This window comes from Bubalus bubalis, chromosome 15 (genome assembly GCF_019923935.1).
Source record: "Bubalus bubalis isolate 160015118507 breed Murrah chromosome 15, NDDB_SH_1, whole genome shotgun sequence".
In the NCBI taxonomy this organism is placed as follows: Eukaryota; Metazoa; Chordata; class Mammalia; order Artiodactyla; family Bovidae; genus Bubalus; species Bubalus bubalis.
In genome coordinates, this window is record NC_059171.1 from 22,128,490 (window position 1) to 22,147,829 (window position 19,340).

The following is a 19,340-nucleotide window of genomic DNA, read 5'->3' on the forward strand; positions in this document are numbered from 1 at the left end:
AAAATGTTTCATTCTATGTAGGAGATGAACAATAAATTAGCCATTTTACAAACTTAGACATTTAAAAGAGAACAGGAGGCATTTAACTTAGGCATTTTAAAAAAAGAATATTAAAACAGCCTTCCTACTTTCTTATATACAATTAAATTACTTACAATTTCTATGATAAAATTTCATGATTTATGTATGAAATTATGTAAAAAATTCTAAAGAAAGCAAGCATACAAAAAATAACACTTTATCCAATCATTCTTTTCCATTATACAACCGTTAGATGTATACTTTTTGCTAACTCCCATTTTCTCGTGACAATTCCTATAGCATAAGAACCAGCAAAAGGATAAAAACATATCTCTTAGCAAAGATTTGAGGAAAAGGAAGATGAAAATGACCAGAATGCTAGAAATAGAAATAAATTATCTGAGGCCTAAGAACCCAAGCTATATTATTAATCATAAATTACTAATTCCCATAAAAATTCATATGAATAAACAAAACTAAGTACTTAGTACTACTCACAACTAAGTAAAGAAAAATATTAAATCATTTACCTCTCACCAGACATTGTAACTAGGCTTTTTATAAATTCATGATCAACCTTAACGTGGTCATTATTTACCACAGGACTTACTACATTAAGAACATACTACAGGTGCACTTATCGCATGTCTATCTTCTCAGTTCTTTGAGACAGGAATATTTTTAAAATTAATTTTATTAGAGTATAGTTGTACAGTGTTGTGTTACTTTCTGCTGTATAGCAAAGTGAATCAGCTATATATAAATGTATAGCTGATATATATATGTATCTCCCCTCTTTTTTGGATTTCCTTCCTATTTACCACAGAGCATTGAGTAGAGTTCCATGTGCTATACAGTAGGTTCCCATTAGTTATCTGATTTATACATATTTAGTGTATATGTCAATCCCATTTTCCTAATTCACCCTACCCCTCCTTTCCTGTCCATATGTCCATATGTATCCATATATCCATTTTCTACTTCTGCATCTCTATTTCTGCTTTACAAATAAGTTCACCTGTATCATTTTTCTATATTCCACATATAAACAGTATTATACGATAATTGTTGTTCCTGTTCTGATTTACTTCACTCTATATGACAGTCTCTAAGTCTCTCCACATCTCTGTAAATTGCATCATTTCATTCCTTTTATGGCTGAGTAATATTCAGTAGTATATATGTGCCACATCTTTATACATTCTTCTGTGGATGGACATTTAGGTGGTTTCCATGTCTTGGCTATTGTAAACAGTGCTGCCATGAACACTAAGGTGCATGCATCTTTTGGAATTATGGTTTTCTCCAGGTATATGCCTAGGAGTGGGATTGCTGGGTCACATGGTAGTTCTACTAAACTAAACTACTAAAATAGTTTAAGGACCCTCCATACTTCTCTCCATAGTGGCTGTATCAATTTACATTCCCACCAACAGTGTAAGAGGGTTCCCTTTCCTCTACATCATCTCCAGCATTTACCGTTTGTGAATTTTTTGATGGTGGTCATTCCAAATGGTGTGAGGTGACACCTCACTGTAGTTTTGATTTACATTTCTCTAATAATTGGTGATGCTGAACACCTTTTCATGTGTTTGTTGGCCATCTGTATGTCTTCTTTGAAGAAGTATCTATTTAGGTCTTCTCATTTTTGATTGGGTTGTGTTTTTGATATCAAGCTGCATGAGCTGTTAGAGTAATCCTTTGTTTGTTGCTTCATCTGCAAATATTTTCTCCAGTTCTGAGGGTTGTCTTTTCATTTTGTTTATGGTTTATCTTGCTGTGCAAAGGCTTCTAAGTTTCATTAAATCCGAATTGTTTCTCTTTGTTTTATTACTCTAGGAGGTGGGTCAAAAAAGATCTTGCTGTGATTTATCTCATAGCGTGTTCTGCCTATGTTTTCTTCAAAGAAATTTTTAGTTATCTAGCCTTACATATAGATCTTTAATCCATTTTTGAACTTATTTTTGTGTATGGTGTTAGAGAATGTTCTAATTGCATTCTTTTATATGTACCTGTCCAGTTTCCCAGCACCACTTATTGAAGAGACTGTCTTTTCTCCATTGCATATTCTTGCCTCCTTTGTCACAGATTAGGTGACCATAGATGCGTGGGTTATTTCTGAGCTTTCTATCTTGTTCCACTCATCTATATTTCTGTTTTTGTGCTAGTATCATGCAGCCTTGATTACTGTAGCTTTGTAGTATAGTGTAACGTCAGGGAGCCTGATTGCTCCAGCTCTGTTTTACTTTCTCAAGAGTGCTTCGGCCGGGCTTCCCTGATGGTCCAGTGGTTAAGAATCCACCTTGCAATGAAACGAATACCACCAGTTTGGTCCCTGATCCAGGAAGATCCCACATGCTGCTGTGCAACTGAGCCCATCTGCCACAACTACTGAACCTGTGTACTGCAACTACTGAACCTGTGTGCCTAGAGCCTGCGCTCCACAACAAGCAAGGCCACCACAGTGAGAAGCCCAAGCACTGCCACAAACAGTTCCCGCTGGAAGCAACTAGAGAAAGTCCGAGTGCAGCAACAAGGACCCACCACAGCCAAAATATAAAATAAATCTTTTTTAAAAAAAGGACTGCATTGGCTATTTGAGGTCTTTTGTGTTTCTATACAAATTGTAAAATTTTTGGTCCTAATTCTGTGAAAAACGTCCTTGGTAATTTGACAGGCATAACACTCAATCTGCAGATTGCTTTGGGTAGTATAGTCAATTTCACAATCCAATTCTTCCAATCCAAGAACATGGTATTTTTCTCCATCTGCTTGTGTCATCTTTGATTTCTTTCATGAGTAACTTAGTCTTGAAAGTGAAAGTTGTTCAGTCATGTCCAACTCTTTGAAGATAGCTCTTTTGCCTCCTTAGGTAGGTTTACTCCTAGGTATTTTATTCTTTTTTTTTGTTGCATGGTAAATGGTATAGTTTCCTTAATTTCTCTTTCTGATCTTTCATTGTTAGTGTATAAGGATGTAAGAGATTTCTGAGTATTAATTTTGTATCCTACAACTTTACCAAATTCATTGATGAGCTCTGCTGCTGCTGCTAAGTCGCTTCAGTCGTGTCCGACTCTGTGCGACCCCATAGATGGCAGCCGACCAGGCTCCTCTGTCCCTGGGATTCTCCAGGCAAGAACACTGGATTGGGTTGCCATTTCCTTCTACAATGCATGAAAGTGAAAAGTGAAAGTGAAGTCGCTCAGTCTTCTATTGGCATCCTTAGGACTTTTTATGTATAGTATCAGGCCATCTGCAAAAAGTGAGAGTTTTACTTCTTCTTTTCCAACCTGGATTCCTTTTATTTTTCTTCTCTGATTGCTGTTGCTACAAATTCCACAACTATGTTGAATGAAAGTAGTGAGACTGGATATACTTGTCTTGTTCCTGATCTTAGAGGAAATGCTTTCAGTTTTTAACCACTGAGAATGTCTGCTGTGGTTTTGTCATATATGCCCTTTATTATACTGAAGTAGGTTCCCTATATGCTCACTTTCTGGAGAGTTTTTTTTTTTTTTTTATCATAAATGGATGATGAATTCTGTCAAAAGCTTTTTCTGCATCTACTGAGAAGAATATATGTTTTTTATTCAATTTGTTAATATGGTGTATCACACTGATTCGTTTGCATACACTGAATAATCCTTGTACTCCTGGGATAAATCCCACTTGATCATTATTATGATCCTTTTAACATGTTGTTAGGTTTGGTTTGCTAGTATTTTGTTAAGGATTTTTGCATCTATGTTTATCAGTGATATTGCCCTGTAATTTTCTTTTTTTGTGGTATCTTTGTCTGGTTTTGGTATCAGGGTGATGGTGGCCTCGTACAATGAGGTTGGGAGTATTTATCCCTCTGCAATTTTTTGGAATTGTTTGAGAAGGATAGGTGTTAGCTCGTCTCTACATGTTTGACAGATTTCACCTATAAAGCCATCTGGTTCTGAACTTTTGTTTCCTGGAAGATTTTTAATCACAGTTTCAATTCCATTACTTGTGACTGCTTATGCCTATGTGTGTGCTCTGTTATGTAGAGCCTTTGTGACCCCATGGACTGTAGCCCACAGGGCTCTTCTGTCCATGGGATTTTTCAGGCAAGAATACAGGACCAGGTTGCCATTTTCTCCTCCAGGGGAATCTTCCTGACCCAGGGATCGAATCCGGGTCTCTTATGTCTCTTGAATTGGCAGGCGGATTCTTTACCAGTATCATCACCTGGGAAGCCCCTACTTGTGATTCGTCTGTTCAGATTTTCCCATCGCTTCATGTTGTCTCTGCAGAGCCAACAGCAGTCCTCTCCCTAGAGTCACTTTCCTAACCCCATGTTTTAGCATTTGGCCGCACCAGCATTGGCAGCTTCTGCTCTCATGCTGGGGTGCCCAGGGTAGATTCTGGAGGAGGCTTTGGCATGGACGGGCCACATGGGCCCCAAGTGTGGTCAAAGGAGACTTTGGTGGTGGTGGCGCTCAGGACCCTGGAACCTGCAAGAGTGGGCAGAGGAGGCCTTGGCTTGAGCAGCACATGAGCCTGCTCAGTTGGGAAGGAATATTTTTACTTACTCCTATCCTTCTTGGCACAAGGTACATATCAGGTGTTTAATACAAGCTGAATGAATTTAATTCATTACAGTTAGGGTGACTGTATATTCCAAATTGTCTAGGATAGTTCTGGTTTGCTTGTGGTATCAGCATATTGAAAACAGTGTACCCTTTTGCTTTCAAAGTGTCCTGATCTGGGTAATAAATTACCTTAAAATACTATAGCACATAAGTTAAAATTCTTAAAAAATGTCATTAAAATTTCCGGAAAGTAAAGAATGAACGAGCTAAGGTGCTAAGCACTGTCGAATAAAGCAGCAGAGGTGAAAAGAGCAGGTGAAGAGCAGAGGCACGCAGCTCCATAGAACACTGAGCCACCTCATCACTTTTGCTGCTTGCTGGTCCCAAGAAAGAGCAAATCCTACATTTAGAGATTCTTCCAAAAGCTAATTTCCCATTTATAAGAGCAATGAAAGGGCTCTCATTTCAACTAGGTATACAAGGAATTCAGAAGGCTTATACTATACCAAGCATTACACCTTCTATAGCTCCATACTGACTAAAGAAAAACTGCAATAAATCTGTACATCCAAAATCACGTTTTGAGAGAGCATCCATTTATATTTTTAATGATATGATTGGGATACACTTCATCTTAATCTTCTCTTTCCACAAAAGAAAGACTTTATAAGACAAACTTTCAGGAAAAACAATAAGCCATTAATAAGGTTTCACTGGACTCTGAAATTAATTTATTGATATATAAATACATTTAATTCAAACACTCATTTTGTTACAGACTGAACTGTGTTACCCCTAAGACTCCTATGTTAAAGTCTGAACTGCCAGTACCTCAGAATGTGGCTGAATTTCGAGACAAGATCTTTAAAGAGGCAACTAAATTAAAATGAAGTCTCATGGGTGGGCCCTATCTAATGTGATGGGTGTTCCAATAAGGAGAGATCAGGACACAGATACACAGAGTGAGGACCATGAGAAGATACAGATAGAAGACAGCCATCTACAAACCAAAGAAAGGGGCCTCAGAAGAAACCAACTCTGCTAACACCTTAATTTTAGATTTTTAGAGAAAATAAACCTATGTTATAAATCCACATAACTCAGCCAACCAATATTTTCAAATATCTAATTCATATTACAAAATCATGCATGGTGGAAAAAAACCCCTTTAAAGGGAAAGAATGGTCACTGGATTTTTGTAAAACAGGGAACAGAAGTTCACTGATGCAGTTTCAGATCCCATTTGCAACTAACCTTTAAGAAACCACCACTTGTTGAGTTCTGGCATTATATCAAAGAAGAATCTTCACAATTATCCGAAAAAAGTTCTGGAAATACTCCTCTCTTTTCAAATTACACATTGGTGTACTGCTGGATTGTCTTCATATTGTCAAACAAAGCAAAACGTTACAAAAGGCTGAGTGCACAGATGTCAGAATCCAGGTACTCCTTTATAAGCCAATCTTTAAAAAGTTTGCAAAACTGTAAAGCAATACCATTCTTCTGATGTTCTTGTTTTGGAAAATGCATTTTTAGTAAAATGTTATTGATGTAAAGATGCCATGGATTTACTACTTTCATATGCAAGTAAATGAAGAAGTTTTTAAACAATTTCTCAGTTTTAATTTCCAATACAGTAAATATCAGTAGCTATAGCCTATATAAACATAAGCTCTTTGAAGTCCTTGTTACGGGATGAATTGCATCCTTTCCAAACTCATTTGCTGAAGTCCTAACCCTCAAATGTGACTGTATTTGGAAGCCAGGCTGTAACTCATAAGGATGGGACCCTAATCCCATAGGACTAGGGTCCTTATAAAGAAGAGGAAGAGACACCAGAGTACCACCTCACTTGCTCCGAGAGCACACACAGGAAATGTCATGTGAGGACACAGTGAGAAGGCACCACCGGCAAGTCAGGAAGAAAGGTCTTATCAGAAAACTACACCACCAGCCCCTGACCTTGGACTTCTAGCCTCTAGACTGTGAGAAACTAAGTATCTATTATTTAAGCCACTCAGCCTATGGTATTTTGTTATGGTAGCTGCCTGAGTAGACTAATACATACAATCCCTGATATTGTTAAAAGTTTACAAGGGGTCCTGAGACCAAAAAATTTGAAAATCACTGAATTAGGTAATAATCATTTGGCTGTGTAAATTAAACATTTGTAAACAATTTCTTACTTCATAGTGACAACTTGGAAAAGTCATCACAATTCTCAGTAGATATCCAAAGTAGAAAAAGGGAGAAAATTAAGGTCAACCCTAAATAAATCTTTTTTAACTTGATATACACAACTGTATAATATTTGAAAGCATATGAAAATGGGGAAACACACTGTAAAATAATTAACATAGGCTGCAAAGGCACCTGTTTTTCACTTTCAGGAAACCAGACCTGTCGATCTGTTTGGCCTGTCACAGGCTAACTCCTTGACGACTTCTTAAGTCTATTAACTTTTTAAATATAAAATCAGATCTAAAACAAAAGAGGAAACCTTCAGTTTTGCTTAATGAGAAAACCACAAAATTGTAAGAAAACATGAAGAAATCAAGAAGTAAACTGACAAACACACCAAGTGCAATTTTTTTAACTACACAAAACTCATTAAGAATATAGGGAATAATAGTAAACTCTATTTCAGTTTATGTGAAAATCAAAGATTTTGCTCTCCAAGTAACTGTACTTGATAAGGTAAAAATGGTATCAAAGTTGTAGAACTCACCTAAGAATGAAAAAAAAAAATTAATTGAATTACAGTTGATTTACAATGCTGTGTTAATTTTAGGTGATAGATTATTTTCTATTAGTTTATTAAAAGATATTGAATATAGTTCTTTGCCCTTATTATTTATTTGTATATTAAGAATGAACATTTTAATAGTTATGGACCCTTAAGTAATTATTAATAAAAGCATTTAAATGAGTGGGAAAATGCATTTACCTTAGCAAGTTTCTGAATCTCATAGATGCAAAAATGTTGTTGGGGTGCTTTTTAGTAACATATAAATTGTGCATTCAAGTACTACAGTTTCATGTATAGTAGCATTTCATCTAAAACATCAGGCAAAAATGCTAATTTCTAAGGCTCCAATGCTATGAACAGCATTCAAAATTACATTTTAATAAATTTCATTTCATATAACTTTGTATGGAAAGAAAACACAAATTCAACTTGAGCTAACTTTTCTCTTGGTTCAATGTTTGTACAGAAAAATAATTATGCAGTCCGTCTGGAAAAGTATAATCAATCCACAGGCATGCAAGTATCAATTTTATCTGTGAGAATTTCTCCATGTTCCAGTTCTTTCCTTATTACATGCTGCAAAAAGCAGTAATAATTTTTATAGCCAAATATCACTTCATAAGATACCAGGTGGCCTTCAATATTTACCATATAAGTCATGCATGAAATTTAAACATTACAAAAAATGACTTACCAGTTGACACTCCTGAAATATGCACATTTTCAGAATGTTCTGCAAGAGCACCATTTCCTAAAATTAAACATAATGAATAAACTAATTTCCAAGATAAAATTAAAAAAAATTTTTCAGATTCTCCCTCTAACAGAAAAACAGCTACTTAGAGCTACTTATAATATTCAGAAACTAAATTAAAGTCTCATAATAATCTTCAAAACAATACTATAAAGCCCCAAATCATAATCTTAGTAAGAACAACAAAATGTTTTGGAAATCACAAGGTAGTGTAATATAAAGGCCAAATATATAGATGTGATTAATACCAGAAAGAATTTTCTATCAAGTGAACAGTCGAAAGAAAACTTAGTACTATTACTAGAAAAGGGACAATCATAAAGTTTTTAGAACAGCATTTCTCTAAAAGCATGCTTAATCAGTTCACAATGTGCTCATTGCTACAGTCATACATGTTGGTACTTAAAAAAAAAGGTCTTGCATTGCACTGTCTTCTAAATCTGTCAACATTTTCTTATCAACAACTCTAACTGTCTTTAGGGGCTTCCCCTGTGGCTCAAATGGTAAAGAATCCGCCTGCAATGCAGGAGACCTGGGTTCTATCCCTGGGTTGGGAAGATCCCCTGGACAAGGGAAAGGGTACCCACTCCAATATTCTGGCCTGGAGAATTCCATGGACTGTATAATCCATGGGGTCACAAAGAGTTGGACAAGACTGAGCAACTTTCAATCAATCAATCGTCTTTAGAGTAGAGACATAATATTATCCTATTTTGGTAGCCCCTGATTTTCTATACCTCCTACCACAAAGTGGGCACATGGAAGCATTCAAATAACTGAAATTAGTTACCAAGTGTCAGCTAGAAAAATAGTGTTTAAAAAAGACTCCTTTTAAAGTAGAAACTATTTACTACTTTAAATGAGTAAACAGTGTCCCTCAGGTATTATTCTTAAAAATTTAATTAGCTGTATTATGAAAGATTTCCATCAACCTCTACTTTTCTTGTACAAGTTGCTCATGTTTAGTTCCAAAGTTTTGTCTTTGTCTATGCATTAGGTCAATTTCCAGCTGATAAAGCATTCTCCCTAATGCAGAGCACGTTCAGAGGAAGCTAGGTGGGAGAAACTTCAATGGCAAAAGCAGAATTCTCTTTGCGGGTTCAAAGAGTGAAGATAATAGCAAATATTATAATTAATAGTTTATCTTTTAAACCACCACATTTCTGTGGTTGCTTGATTACTGTTTAGCATCCCCCAAGGCACTAAGAGGGATCTTCACGACCCAGATAATCACGATGTTGTGATCACTCACCTAGGGCCAGACATCCTGGAATGTGAAGTCAAGTGGGCCTTAGAAAGCATCACTATAAACAAAGCTAGTGGAGGTGATAGAATTCCAGTTGAGTTATTTCAAATCCTGGAAGATGATGCTGTGAAAGTGCTAAACTCAATATGCCAGCAAATTTAGAAAACTCAGCAACGGCCACAGGACTGGAAAAGGTCAGTTTTCATTCCAATCCCAAGGAAAGGCAATGCCAAAGAATGCTTAAACTACTGCACAAGTTATGCTCAAAATTCTCCAAACCAGGCTTCAACTATACATGAACTGTGAACTTCCAGATATTCAAGCTAGTTTTAGAAAAGGCAGAGGAACCAGAGATCAAATTGCCAACAACCACTGGATCATTGAAAAAGCAAGACAGTTTCAGAAAAACATCTACTTCTGCTTTACTGACTATGCCAAAGCCTTTGACTGTGTGAATGACAACAAACTGTGGAAAATTCTGAAAGAGATGGGAATACCAGACCACCTGACCTGCCTCTTGAGAAACCTGTATGCAGGTCAGGAAGCAACAGTTCGAACTGGACATGGAACAACAGACTGGCTCCAAATAGTAATAGGAGTATGTCAAGGCTGTATATTGTCACCCTGCTTATTTAACTTATATGCAGAGTACATCATGAGAAATGCTGGGCTGGAGGCAGCACAAGCTGGAATCAAGATTTCTGGGAGAAATATCAATAACCTCAGATATGCAGATGACACCACCCTTATGGCAGAAAGTGAAGAAGAACTAAAGAGCCTCTTGATGAATGTGAAAGAGGAAAGTGAAAAAGTTGGCTTAGAACTCAGCATTCAGAAAACCAAGATCATGGCATCCGGTCCCATCACTTCATGGCAAATAGACGGGGAAACAGTGAGAGACTTTATTTTTTTGGGCTCCAAAATCACGGCAGATGGTGATTGCAGCTATGAAATTAAAAGACGCTTACTCCTTGGAAGGAAAGTTATGACCAACCTAGATGGCATATTCAAGAGCAGAGACATTACTTTGTCAACGAAGGTCTGTCTAGTCAAGGCTATGGTTTTTCCAGTGGTCATGTATGGATGTGAGAGTTGGACTATAAAGAAAGCTGAGCACCGAAGAATTGATACTTTTGAACTGTGGCGTTGGAGAAGACTCTTGAGAGTCCCTTGGACTGCAAGGAAATCTAACCAGTCCATCCTAAAGGAGATCAGTCCTGGGTGTTCACTGGTAGGACTGATTTTGAAGGTGAAACTCCAATACTTTGACTACCTGATGAGAAGAGCTGACTCATTTGAAAAGACCCTGATACTGGGAAAGACTGGGGGCAGGAGGAGAAGGGGACGAGACAGGATGAGATGGTTGGATGGCATCACTGACTCAATGGACATGGGTTTGGGTGGATTCTGGAAGTTGGTGATGGACAGGGAGGCCCGGCGTGCTGCGGTTCATGGGGTCGCAGAGTCGGACATGACTGAGGGACTGAACTGAAGGCACTAAGGATGACAGAACCTGTGTTTGCCTGCCTCACCACTGTATGCACAGTTGCCAGAACAGAGCAGGTGCTCAAAGAGCTAATGAATGAAGGGAGGCCATGGGAGGGCCAAGACAATGAGATGAAATCATGCTAATTAAGCACCTGATACACAGGACTGGAAAAGGTCAGTTTTCATTCCAAGCCCAAAGAAGGGCAATGCCAAAGAATGTTCACACTACCACTGCACTCATTTCACATGCTAGTAAGGTTAAACTAAAAATCTTCAAGCTAGGCCTCAGCAGTACATGAACTGAGAACTTTCAGATGTACAAGCTAGGTTTCAAAGAGGCAGAAGAACCAGAGATCAAATTGCCAACATTTGTTGGATCATGGAGAAAGCAACGGAGTTTCCAGAAAAACATCACTTCTTCTTCATTGACTACACTAAATCCTTTGACTGTGTGGATCACAACAAACTGTGGAGAATTCTTAAAGAGTTGGGAGTAACAGACCACCTTACCTGCCTCCTGAGAAATCTGTATGCAGGTCAAGAAGCAAGTTAGAACCAGACATGGAACAACGGACTGGTTCCAAATTGGGAAAGGAGTACATCGAGGCTGTATATTGTCACCCTGTTATTTAATTTATATGCAGAGTATATCATATGATTTGCTGGGCTAGACAAATCACAAGCTGGAATCAAGACTGTTGGGAGAAATATCAACAATCTCAGATATGCAGATGACACTACTCTAATGACAGAAAGTGCAGACAAAATAAAGTCTCTTAATGAAGGTGAGACTGAAAAAGCTGGCTTAACACTCAACACTCAAAAAACTAAGATCATGGCATCCAATTCTATCATTTCATGGCAAATAGAAGGGGAAAAAGTGGAAGCAGTGACAGATTTTTCTTGGGCTCCCTCACTGCAGATGGTGACTATAATCATGAAATTAAAAGATGTTTTCTCCTTGGAAGGAAAGGCATGACAAACCTAGACAGCATATTAAAAAGCACAGACATCATTTTGCTAACAAAGGTCCAAATAGTCAAAGCTATGGTTTTTCAGTAGTCATGTATGGATATGAGAACTGGACCATAAAGAAGGCTGAGTGCCGAAGAACTGATGCCTTTGAACTGTGGTGCTGGAGAAGACTCTTGAGAGTCCCGTGGACTGCAAGGAGATCAAACCAGTCAATTCTAAAGGAAATCAACCCTGAATATTCACTGGAAGGACTGATGCTAAAGGCCCAATACTTTGGCCATTTGATGCCAAGAGCTGACTCAATGGAAAAGACCCTGATGCTGGGAAAGACTGAAGGCAAAAAGAGAAGGGGGAGCAGATAATTAGATGGTTAAATGGCATCACCAACTCAACGGATGTGAGCTTGAGCAAACTCCAGGAGATAGTGAGGACAGAGGAGCCTGTTATGCTACACTCCACGGGGTTGCAAAGAGTGAGACGTGATTTAGCAAATGAACAATAACAGTGCCAGACACATAGCACTGAACAGAAATTCATTTTTATAGCTATGTATAATATATTTTAATTATTACTGAAGAATAATAGTGATAAAACAACCTTAGTTCAACTACAGCCTCCAAAATGAAAAGAGATATTATATTTCCCTCCATTAAAAATGATCCAGTAGAAATGGTGGCATAGGTGTGTAAGTTGTATTTAGTACACAAATAAATCGGATCAGTTATTTATATAAGTATTGAACATTAGTACCACAGAAGCCACATTTTTCCCAGCAATATTAAATGATACAGACACAGAAATGAAACTACTAGAAAGCTCCTACATTATTTCTTTAATGTGTACAACTTACGAAAATTGGTAGCATAAACAAAACAGTAAATAAGAAATAGATTCAATAAACAACTAACTACATTTGCTAAAGGTCAGTATAAATTGCCTAAATCTTTGCTATTTACAAGAAGATCAGCAGTACTCCCATTACAGGGAACTTATTAGAAAGGCAGAGTCTCAGGCCCTACCCCAGATTACTGAATGAGAATTTACATTTTAACAAGATCATTCCCCTGCTCCATTGATTTGAACGCACATTAACATTTGAGAGGTAGGGTTTAAACCTTCTACTTCTAAAGTAGCTACAACTCCAAATTAAAGCTGTGTAATCTATGACCCTAAGATTCAAATACCCTTAAAGTAACATATTACATTATCTTCAGAAGAGTTTTAATATTAGATATATTTTATACATTAAATTTTTATTCTAATTCAGTAAACAGAATAAAGACAAGCAGAAAGAAAACAGTAACAATGTAGTATTCAAGACTGTGGGTTCTGGACTAGATTGCCAGGATTCTAACACCAGTTCCAATATTTACTTGCTGTGCAATTTAGGGCAAGTTATGTAACCTCTTTGTGTCTTAATTTCATCTTTAAAACAGACTAGATAATACCTATCTTACAGGGTTTAGGAGAATTCTTTTAGTAGAAAAAAACAGAATTTAATCTATACCCCCATTAGCATGTAAATGAACAAATTAAAAACAGCCTTACAATAAAATATTCAATAAACCAAATTAACTCTATATGTGGTGGTGGTTTAGTCGCTAAGTCATGTCCAACTCTTGCGACTCCATGGACAGTAGCCTGCCAGGCTCCTCTGTCCATGGGATTCTCCAGGCAAGAATATTGAAGCGGGTTGCCATTTCCTTCTCCAGGGGATCTTCAAAACCAGAAATCAAACCTGGGTCTCCTGCATTGCAGGCAGATTCTTAACCAACTGAGCTACAAGGGAAGCCTAATTCTATGTACTCACATGAAACGATACACCCACTAAGTTAAATATGCTTCAGAATAACATTAGAATATGATCTAATTTTAATTTTTATATAGTTAATGCATATGTTTATATAAGCATAAGATATATGAATGCATGTGTGTGTGTATATATATATACACACATACATATGTATGTGTGTGTGTCTAAGGGTACACAAACTGAAATTAAAGAGGAAGACCTGCTTTGTGTACTTCAGCATTGACCGAATTTACTACAACAGGCACAGATTCCTTTTAAAAAAACTTATTCATATTATCAAAAAAATAGAAGAGAATACATATAGTTCATTTCCCACCATTCTAAATAAACAAATCTTATAAATATTGTATGAAATATTATAATTTCAGAAGTATTATTGATTTTCAAAACCAACATAACAATACTTTTAAGTCATAAAATATGATACTACCAACTTCCTATAAATTTACTCTAATTTTAAAAACAATCCTATTTAAAAGCTAAAAAAAGATGATAATTTCTGGTAACATCAAATAACTGTCCCTTTTTTGAGGATTACATTATACTAGATATTTCCTACTCTAAGTATCACATGAAATAAGTGGGCTGCTTAATTGAGGTATACTTGCCATTTTTACAAAAATGCCACTTACAAAACACACGTTATAAGCTGAGAGCACTGACCCAAATTGCTTTGTTAGTACAAAGTTCATTATATTTCCCCTAATGCCCAGCCCCCAACACCCAAGAGAAGAAAACCCCATACGTATGAGGTTGAACACACACTACCTCCTCATTGCAACTACAGTGCAACCATGCAAGATATTCTCACATAAGTCACCCTTTAAAGTTGCTATATACTGCAATAATACACAGTCTGGTAAACCATTACTTCTATAGCCATACATTGTATGCGTATGTGTGCACATGCTCTGTCATGTCCAACTCTGTGCCATCCCATGGACTGTAGCCCGCCAGGCTCCTCTGTCCATGGAATTTTCCAGAGAAGAATACTGGAGTGGGTTGCCATTTCCTCCTCCAGGGGCTATTCCTGACCCACTGATTGAACTGGTGTCTCTTGCACCTCCTGCATTGGCAGGTGGATTCTTTATTACTGGGCCACCTAGCAACTGACTAATTAGTTAGTGGACCAGCTAATTAGCTAGAACTTCTAGAAAACAAGAAAAAGTTTTATTATCACTTAAGGAAATAATTTTTAAGACTTAATTTTTTTTTCATTCCTATGTGAACCGTGAACTTCCTGATATTCAAGCTGGTTTTAGAAAAGGCAGAGGAACCAGAGATCAAATTGCCAACATCCGATGGATCATGGAAAAAGCAAGAGAGTTCCAGAAAGGCATCTATTTCTGCTTTATTGACTATGCCAAGCCTTTGACTGTGTGGATCACAATAAACTGTGGAAAATTCTGAAAGACAAGGGAATACCAGACCACCCAATCTGCCTCTTGAGAAATTTGTATGCAGGTCAGGAAGCAACAGTTAGAACTGGACATGGAACAACAGACTGGTTCCAAATAGGAAAAGGAGTTCATCAAGGCTGTATATTGTCACCCTGTTTATTTAACTTATATGCAGAGTACATCATGAGAAACACTGGACTGGAAGAAACACAAGCTGGAATCAAGACTGCCGGGAGAAATATCAATAACCTCAGATATGCAGATGACACCACCCTTATGGCAGAAAGGGAAGAGGAACTCAAAACCCTCTTGATGAAAATGAAAGTGGAGAGTGAAAAAGTTGGCTTAAAGCTCAACATTCAGAAAACGAAGATCACTGCATACGGTCCCATCACTTCCTGGGAAATAGATGGGGAAACAGTGGAAACAGTGTCAGACTTTATTTTTCTGGGCTCCAAAATCATTACAGATGGTGACTGCAGCCATGAAATTAAAAGGCGCTCACTCCTTGGAAGGAAAGTTATGACCAACCTAGATAGCATATTCAAAAGCAGAGACAGTACTTTGCCAACAAAGCTTCATCTAGTCAAGGCTATGGTTTTTCCAGTGGTCATGTATGGATTGTGAGAGTTGGACTGTGAAGAAGGCTGAGTGCCGAAGAACTGATGCTTTTGAACTGTGGTGTTGGAGAAGACTCTTGAGAGTCCCTTGGACTGCAAGGAGATCCAACCAGTCCATTCTGAAGGAGATCAGCCCTGGGATTTCTTTGGAAGGAATGATGCTAAAGCTGAAACTTCATTACTTTGGCCACCTCATGCGAAGAGCTGATTCATTGGAAAAGATTCTGATGCTGGGAGGGATTGGGGGCAAGAGGAGAAGGGGACGACAGAGGATGAGATGGCTGGATGGCATCACTGACTCAATGGACGTGAGTCTGAGTGAACTCCGGGAGTTGGTGATGGACAGGGAGGCCTGGCGTGCTGCGATTCATGGGGTAGCAAAGAGTCGGACACAACTGAGCGACTGATCTGATCTGATTGACCAAATTCCAAAGACAATTGGTCCCACTTATAATTCTTCTTACCAAGGTAAAATATGGTTCTGTAATTTCTGAAATACGAGAGAGAATCTTCTAAAAGAGATATGTACTGTTTTATGAAAAGAGACCACAGGGTGATGAATTTGAGCTCTGGAATCAGACTCTGTGGAATCAAACCTTAGCTTTACTATTTATTTTATTCATGAACCTTAATTACACAATTTCTCCTAAGATTTACTCACCTGCATAAACAGAATATTATCATTTAGAGAATGTCTTAATTTATGGTCTTTCCATCCTTGTTGCTTTGTATCTTTCTTCCTGTTTATTCTTATTCTATTAGGAACTAAAGTTCTTAAAAAAAAAATAGCTAATAAATACTGCTAAGATGTGATAGATACATGTCAGACACCTTAAGGGCCTCACAAGGCTTCCCTCAACTTATCCTTAAAAAAAGCAGTTCACTTTAAGGCAAGAAAACCAGCTTATAGCAAGTAATTAGATGGATTAAAAATTCAAATTCAAAGTCATTAAAAAGTTTGTGCTCCTTACTTAAAAAACAAAAAGAATGCGGGCGTGAATATACCTACTTGCAAAAGAAACAGTACTTAATTTCTTAACTTTCAGAATTAAAACCCACCTGCCACAGCTACTCCAATTTGTATGGAAGATCACTGGTTTAAAAGTTAATGAGTAGCAGTTACAAGTCACTTATATGATCAGCATCCTACAATCTTGTTTTCACTGTGCAGTGAGAAGAAGTATGAAACATGAAAATATGTACATACATATTTATATATACATCCAAAGCAAACATCATTTCTATTCTACTTAAAGAAAAATTTCAAAATTGTAAATAGGGCTTACCAAACTCTCCAAAGTATGAGCCTTCCCAACTACTCCAAAAGTTTCCTCTCTTATGATTCACTTTTCCACTCTATCTCTTCTTTCCAGAAATATTAGATTTCACTTAGAAAAGAGTCAGTTGTGTCTTTTGCCTTTGGACTTTAACATATTATTTTTTTAGGAAGGTATCTCCTGATTCCCTCATACTAGGTAGGTCATTCTGTTAACAGGCTCCCATAGTACTGTCTGGAGAGGCAATGGCACCCCACTCCAGTACTGTTGCCTGGAAAATCCCATGGACGGAGGAGCCTGGTAGGCTGCAGTCCATGGGGTCTCGAAGAGTCAGACACGACTGAGCGACTTTACTTTCACTTTTCACTTTCATGCACTGGAGAAGGAAATGGCAACCCACTCCAGTGTTCTTGCCTGGAGAATCCCAGGGACAGGGGAGCTGGCGTCTATGGGGTTGCACAGTCGGACACGACTGAAGCGACTTAGCAGCAGCAGCATAGTACTGTCACTTTCTGAAAACTTATCACACTTGTATTATCTGTGCAGTGTCTAATGTGTGACCTTAATCTAGGTGGGGGAAGGTGGGTGGGTGCTGGGACATAGCTGGGTTTGTTCTGTTTTGTAACCCAGTGACTAGCACAGAACCCAACACACAATAGGAGATACTTGGTCCAAATCTGATCAAATAAACGAATGAACAGTAGGTTGATGATATGTAAGTAAAAGGCATAGTCTTTACCACCAGAGTTAATTATCTATTGAGAAAATAATTTAAAATATATGAAACAGAAGCAAACAATATAAAACCAAAATAAAATTAGCAAGCTTCCTACTCAGGTAGGAAGCTCTGGAGGCTTTTCTACTAAAAATGGGAATGGAAGATAGGAGTACCCACAATATTAGCCATGATATTAACCCAGTGCAATTACACACAAAAAGACAATTATAGGCATAAGGACTGGAAAAGAAGAAGTAAAATGACATCTATCTGTATCTGATATGATTGTATATGTACTTGAAAAACCCAAGACAGTCAAGAGCAAAATTATAAAAAATATGATAAATTAGCAAAGTAGGAAGATATAAAATAAGCATACAAAAATAAAACATCTTTATAGAAACAAGCAACAGCCAGTCAGAAGATAGAGAAGATACAATTTTTAATAGCAACAAAGAAAGATTTTTAAAACCTCAAACACAGCAACTCCTGCTGCTGGTCCTGATGAAGCAACGGATAATGGACCAGCTTTCTCCAGGTAGAAAGCTAATGCAATACAAGAACTCTTTTTGTTTCCCAGAGATCTTTATTTCTCAGAGATCAGTTTTATATTGCCTGCTGTCCCATGTCTGAAAAAGTTGGAAAAAAAATAACAAAAGTTCAGACATGAGACAATAGGCAGTTCTAACCAACAAAAAGAGCAAGAAATCCAAAGTGGACTTACTAATACCATTTTGTTAACTGTTTTCTAGTTTTTTCAATAATTCCTTTTTTCCTTTTTTCTTCTCTTACTTTCTTCTTTGTGATCTGATGATCTTCCGTGGTGGTCTGATAAGCTTTCTCTCTTTTGTGTAGCTACCATAGGTTTTTGCTTTGTGGTTCTTATGAGGCTTAACTATCTTATAACAGTCTATTTTAAGCCGTTAACTTTCAATGCACACCAAAGCTCTACATTTTTACTCCCCCCATTTTATATTTTTGATGTCACAATTTATATCTATTCACCCTGAGTATTCATGATAAATTATTTTAGTCACAGTTACTTTTAATACTTTTGCTTTTAAACCTTCATACTAGAGTTATAAGTGATTTACTAATCACCAATACAACATTTGAGTATTCTGAATTTAACTATATATTTACCTTTACCAGTGAGATTTATACTATTATCTTTTCTTGTTTCTAATTAGCATCCTTTCAGTTCAACTTGGAGAAGTTCCTTTTAACATTTCTTGTGAGGTGGTAGAGTGGTGAAGTCCTTCAGCTTTTGTTTCTCTGGAAAACTCTTTATCCCTCCTTTAATTCTGAAGAACAACTTTGCAAGGTAAACTATTCGTGGTTGGCAGTTGCTTTTTTTTTTTCTTTCAGCACTCTGAATATAGCATGCTACTCCCTTTTGGCCTGCAAAGTTTCTGCTAATAGTCTTATGAGGATTTGCTTGCATGTAACAAGTTTTGTCTTGCTGCTTTTAAGATTCTCTCTTTCTCTTTTCACAATTTAATAATGTATATATCAGTCTGCTTGATGCTGTCCATAAGTCTCTTAAACTATCTTCACTCCTTTTCAAATTCCTTTTTTGTGTGTGTTATTCATAAAAGATGCAAAAAGCCAACCATGAAGAATTTAAAAGAAGTAGTTGTTTCTAGATAGGATGATTATTGTATTAGATGTTGTTCTCGTACCCAGATGAAATTTTCCTAAATTGTGCAAAGGGTATAAG

The 19,340-nt window shown here is 37.2% G+C and overlaps 1 protein-coding gene across 3 annotated transcripts in view; it reads right to left on the reverse strand.

The window, feature by feature from the left end:
- The window catches only part of LRP12 (LDL receptor related protein 12), a 91,089-nt gene that overhangs the window by 42,154 nt on the left and 29,595 nt on the right, over positions 1-19,340 (reverse strand). Inside the window, exons 1-2 of one of the 3 annotated variants that reach the window (XM_025265161.3) lie at positions 8,024-8,040; positions 5,835-5,960 (exon numbers count right to left, since the gene is read on the reverse strand). The exons of 1 other annotated variant lie outside the window; for it this stretch is intronic. In XM_025265161.3, coding sequence (XP_025120946.1) covers positions 5,835-5,868 — 34 coding nt within the window. In that variant the 5' untranslated portion in view covers positions 5,869-5,960; positions 8,024-8,040. Of the gene's footprint in view, positions 1-5,834; positions 5,961-8,023; positions 8,081-19,340 lie in introns of those variants that run through there. One more of the 3 variants, XM_006053901.4, reaches the window with a different exon arrangement.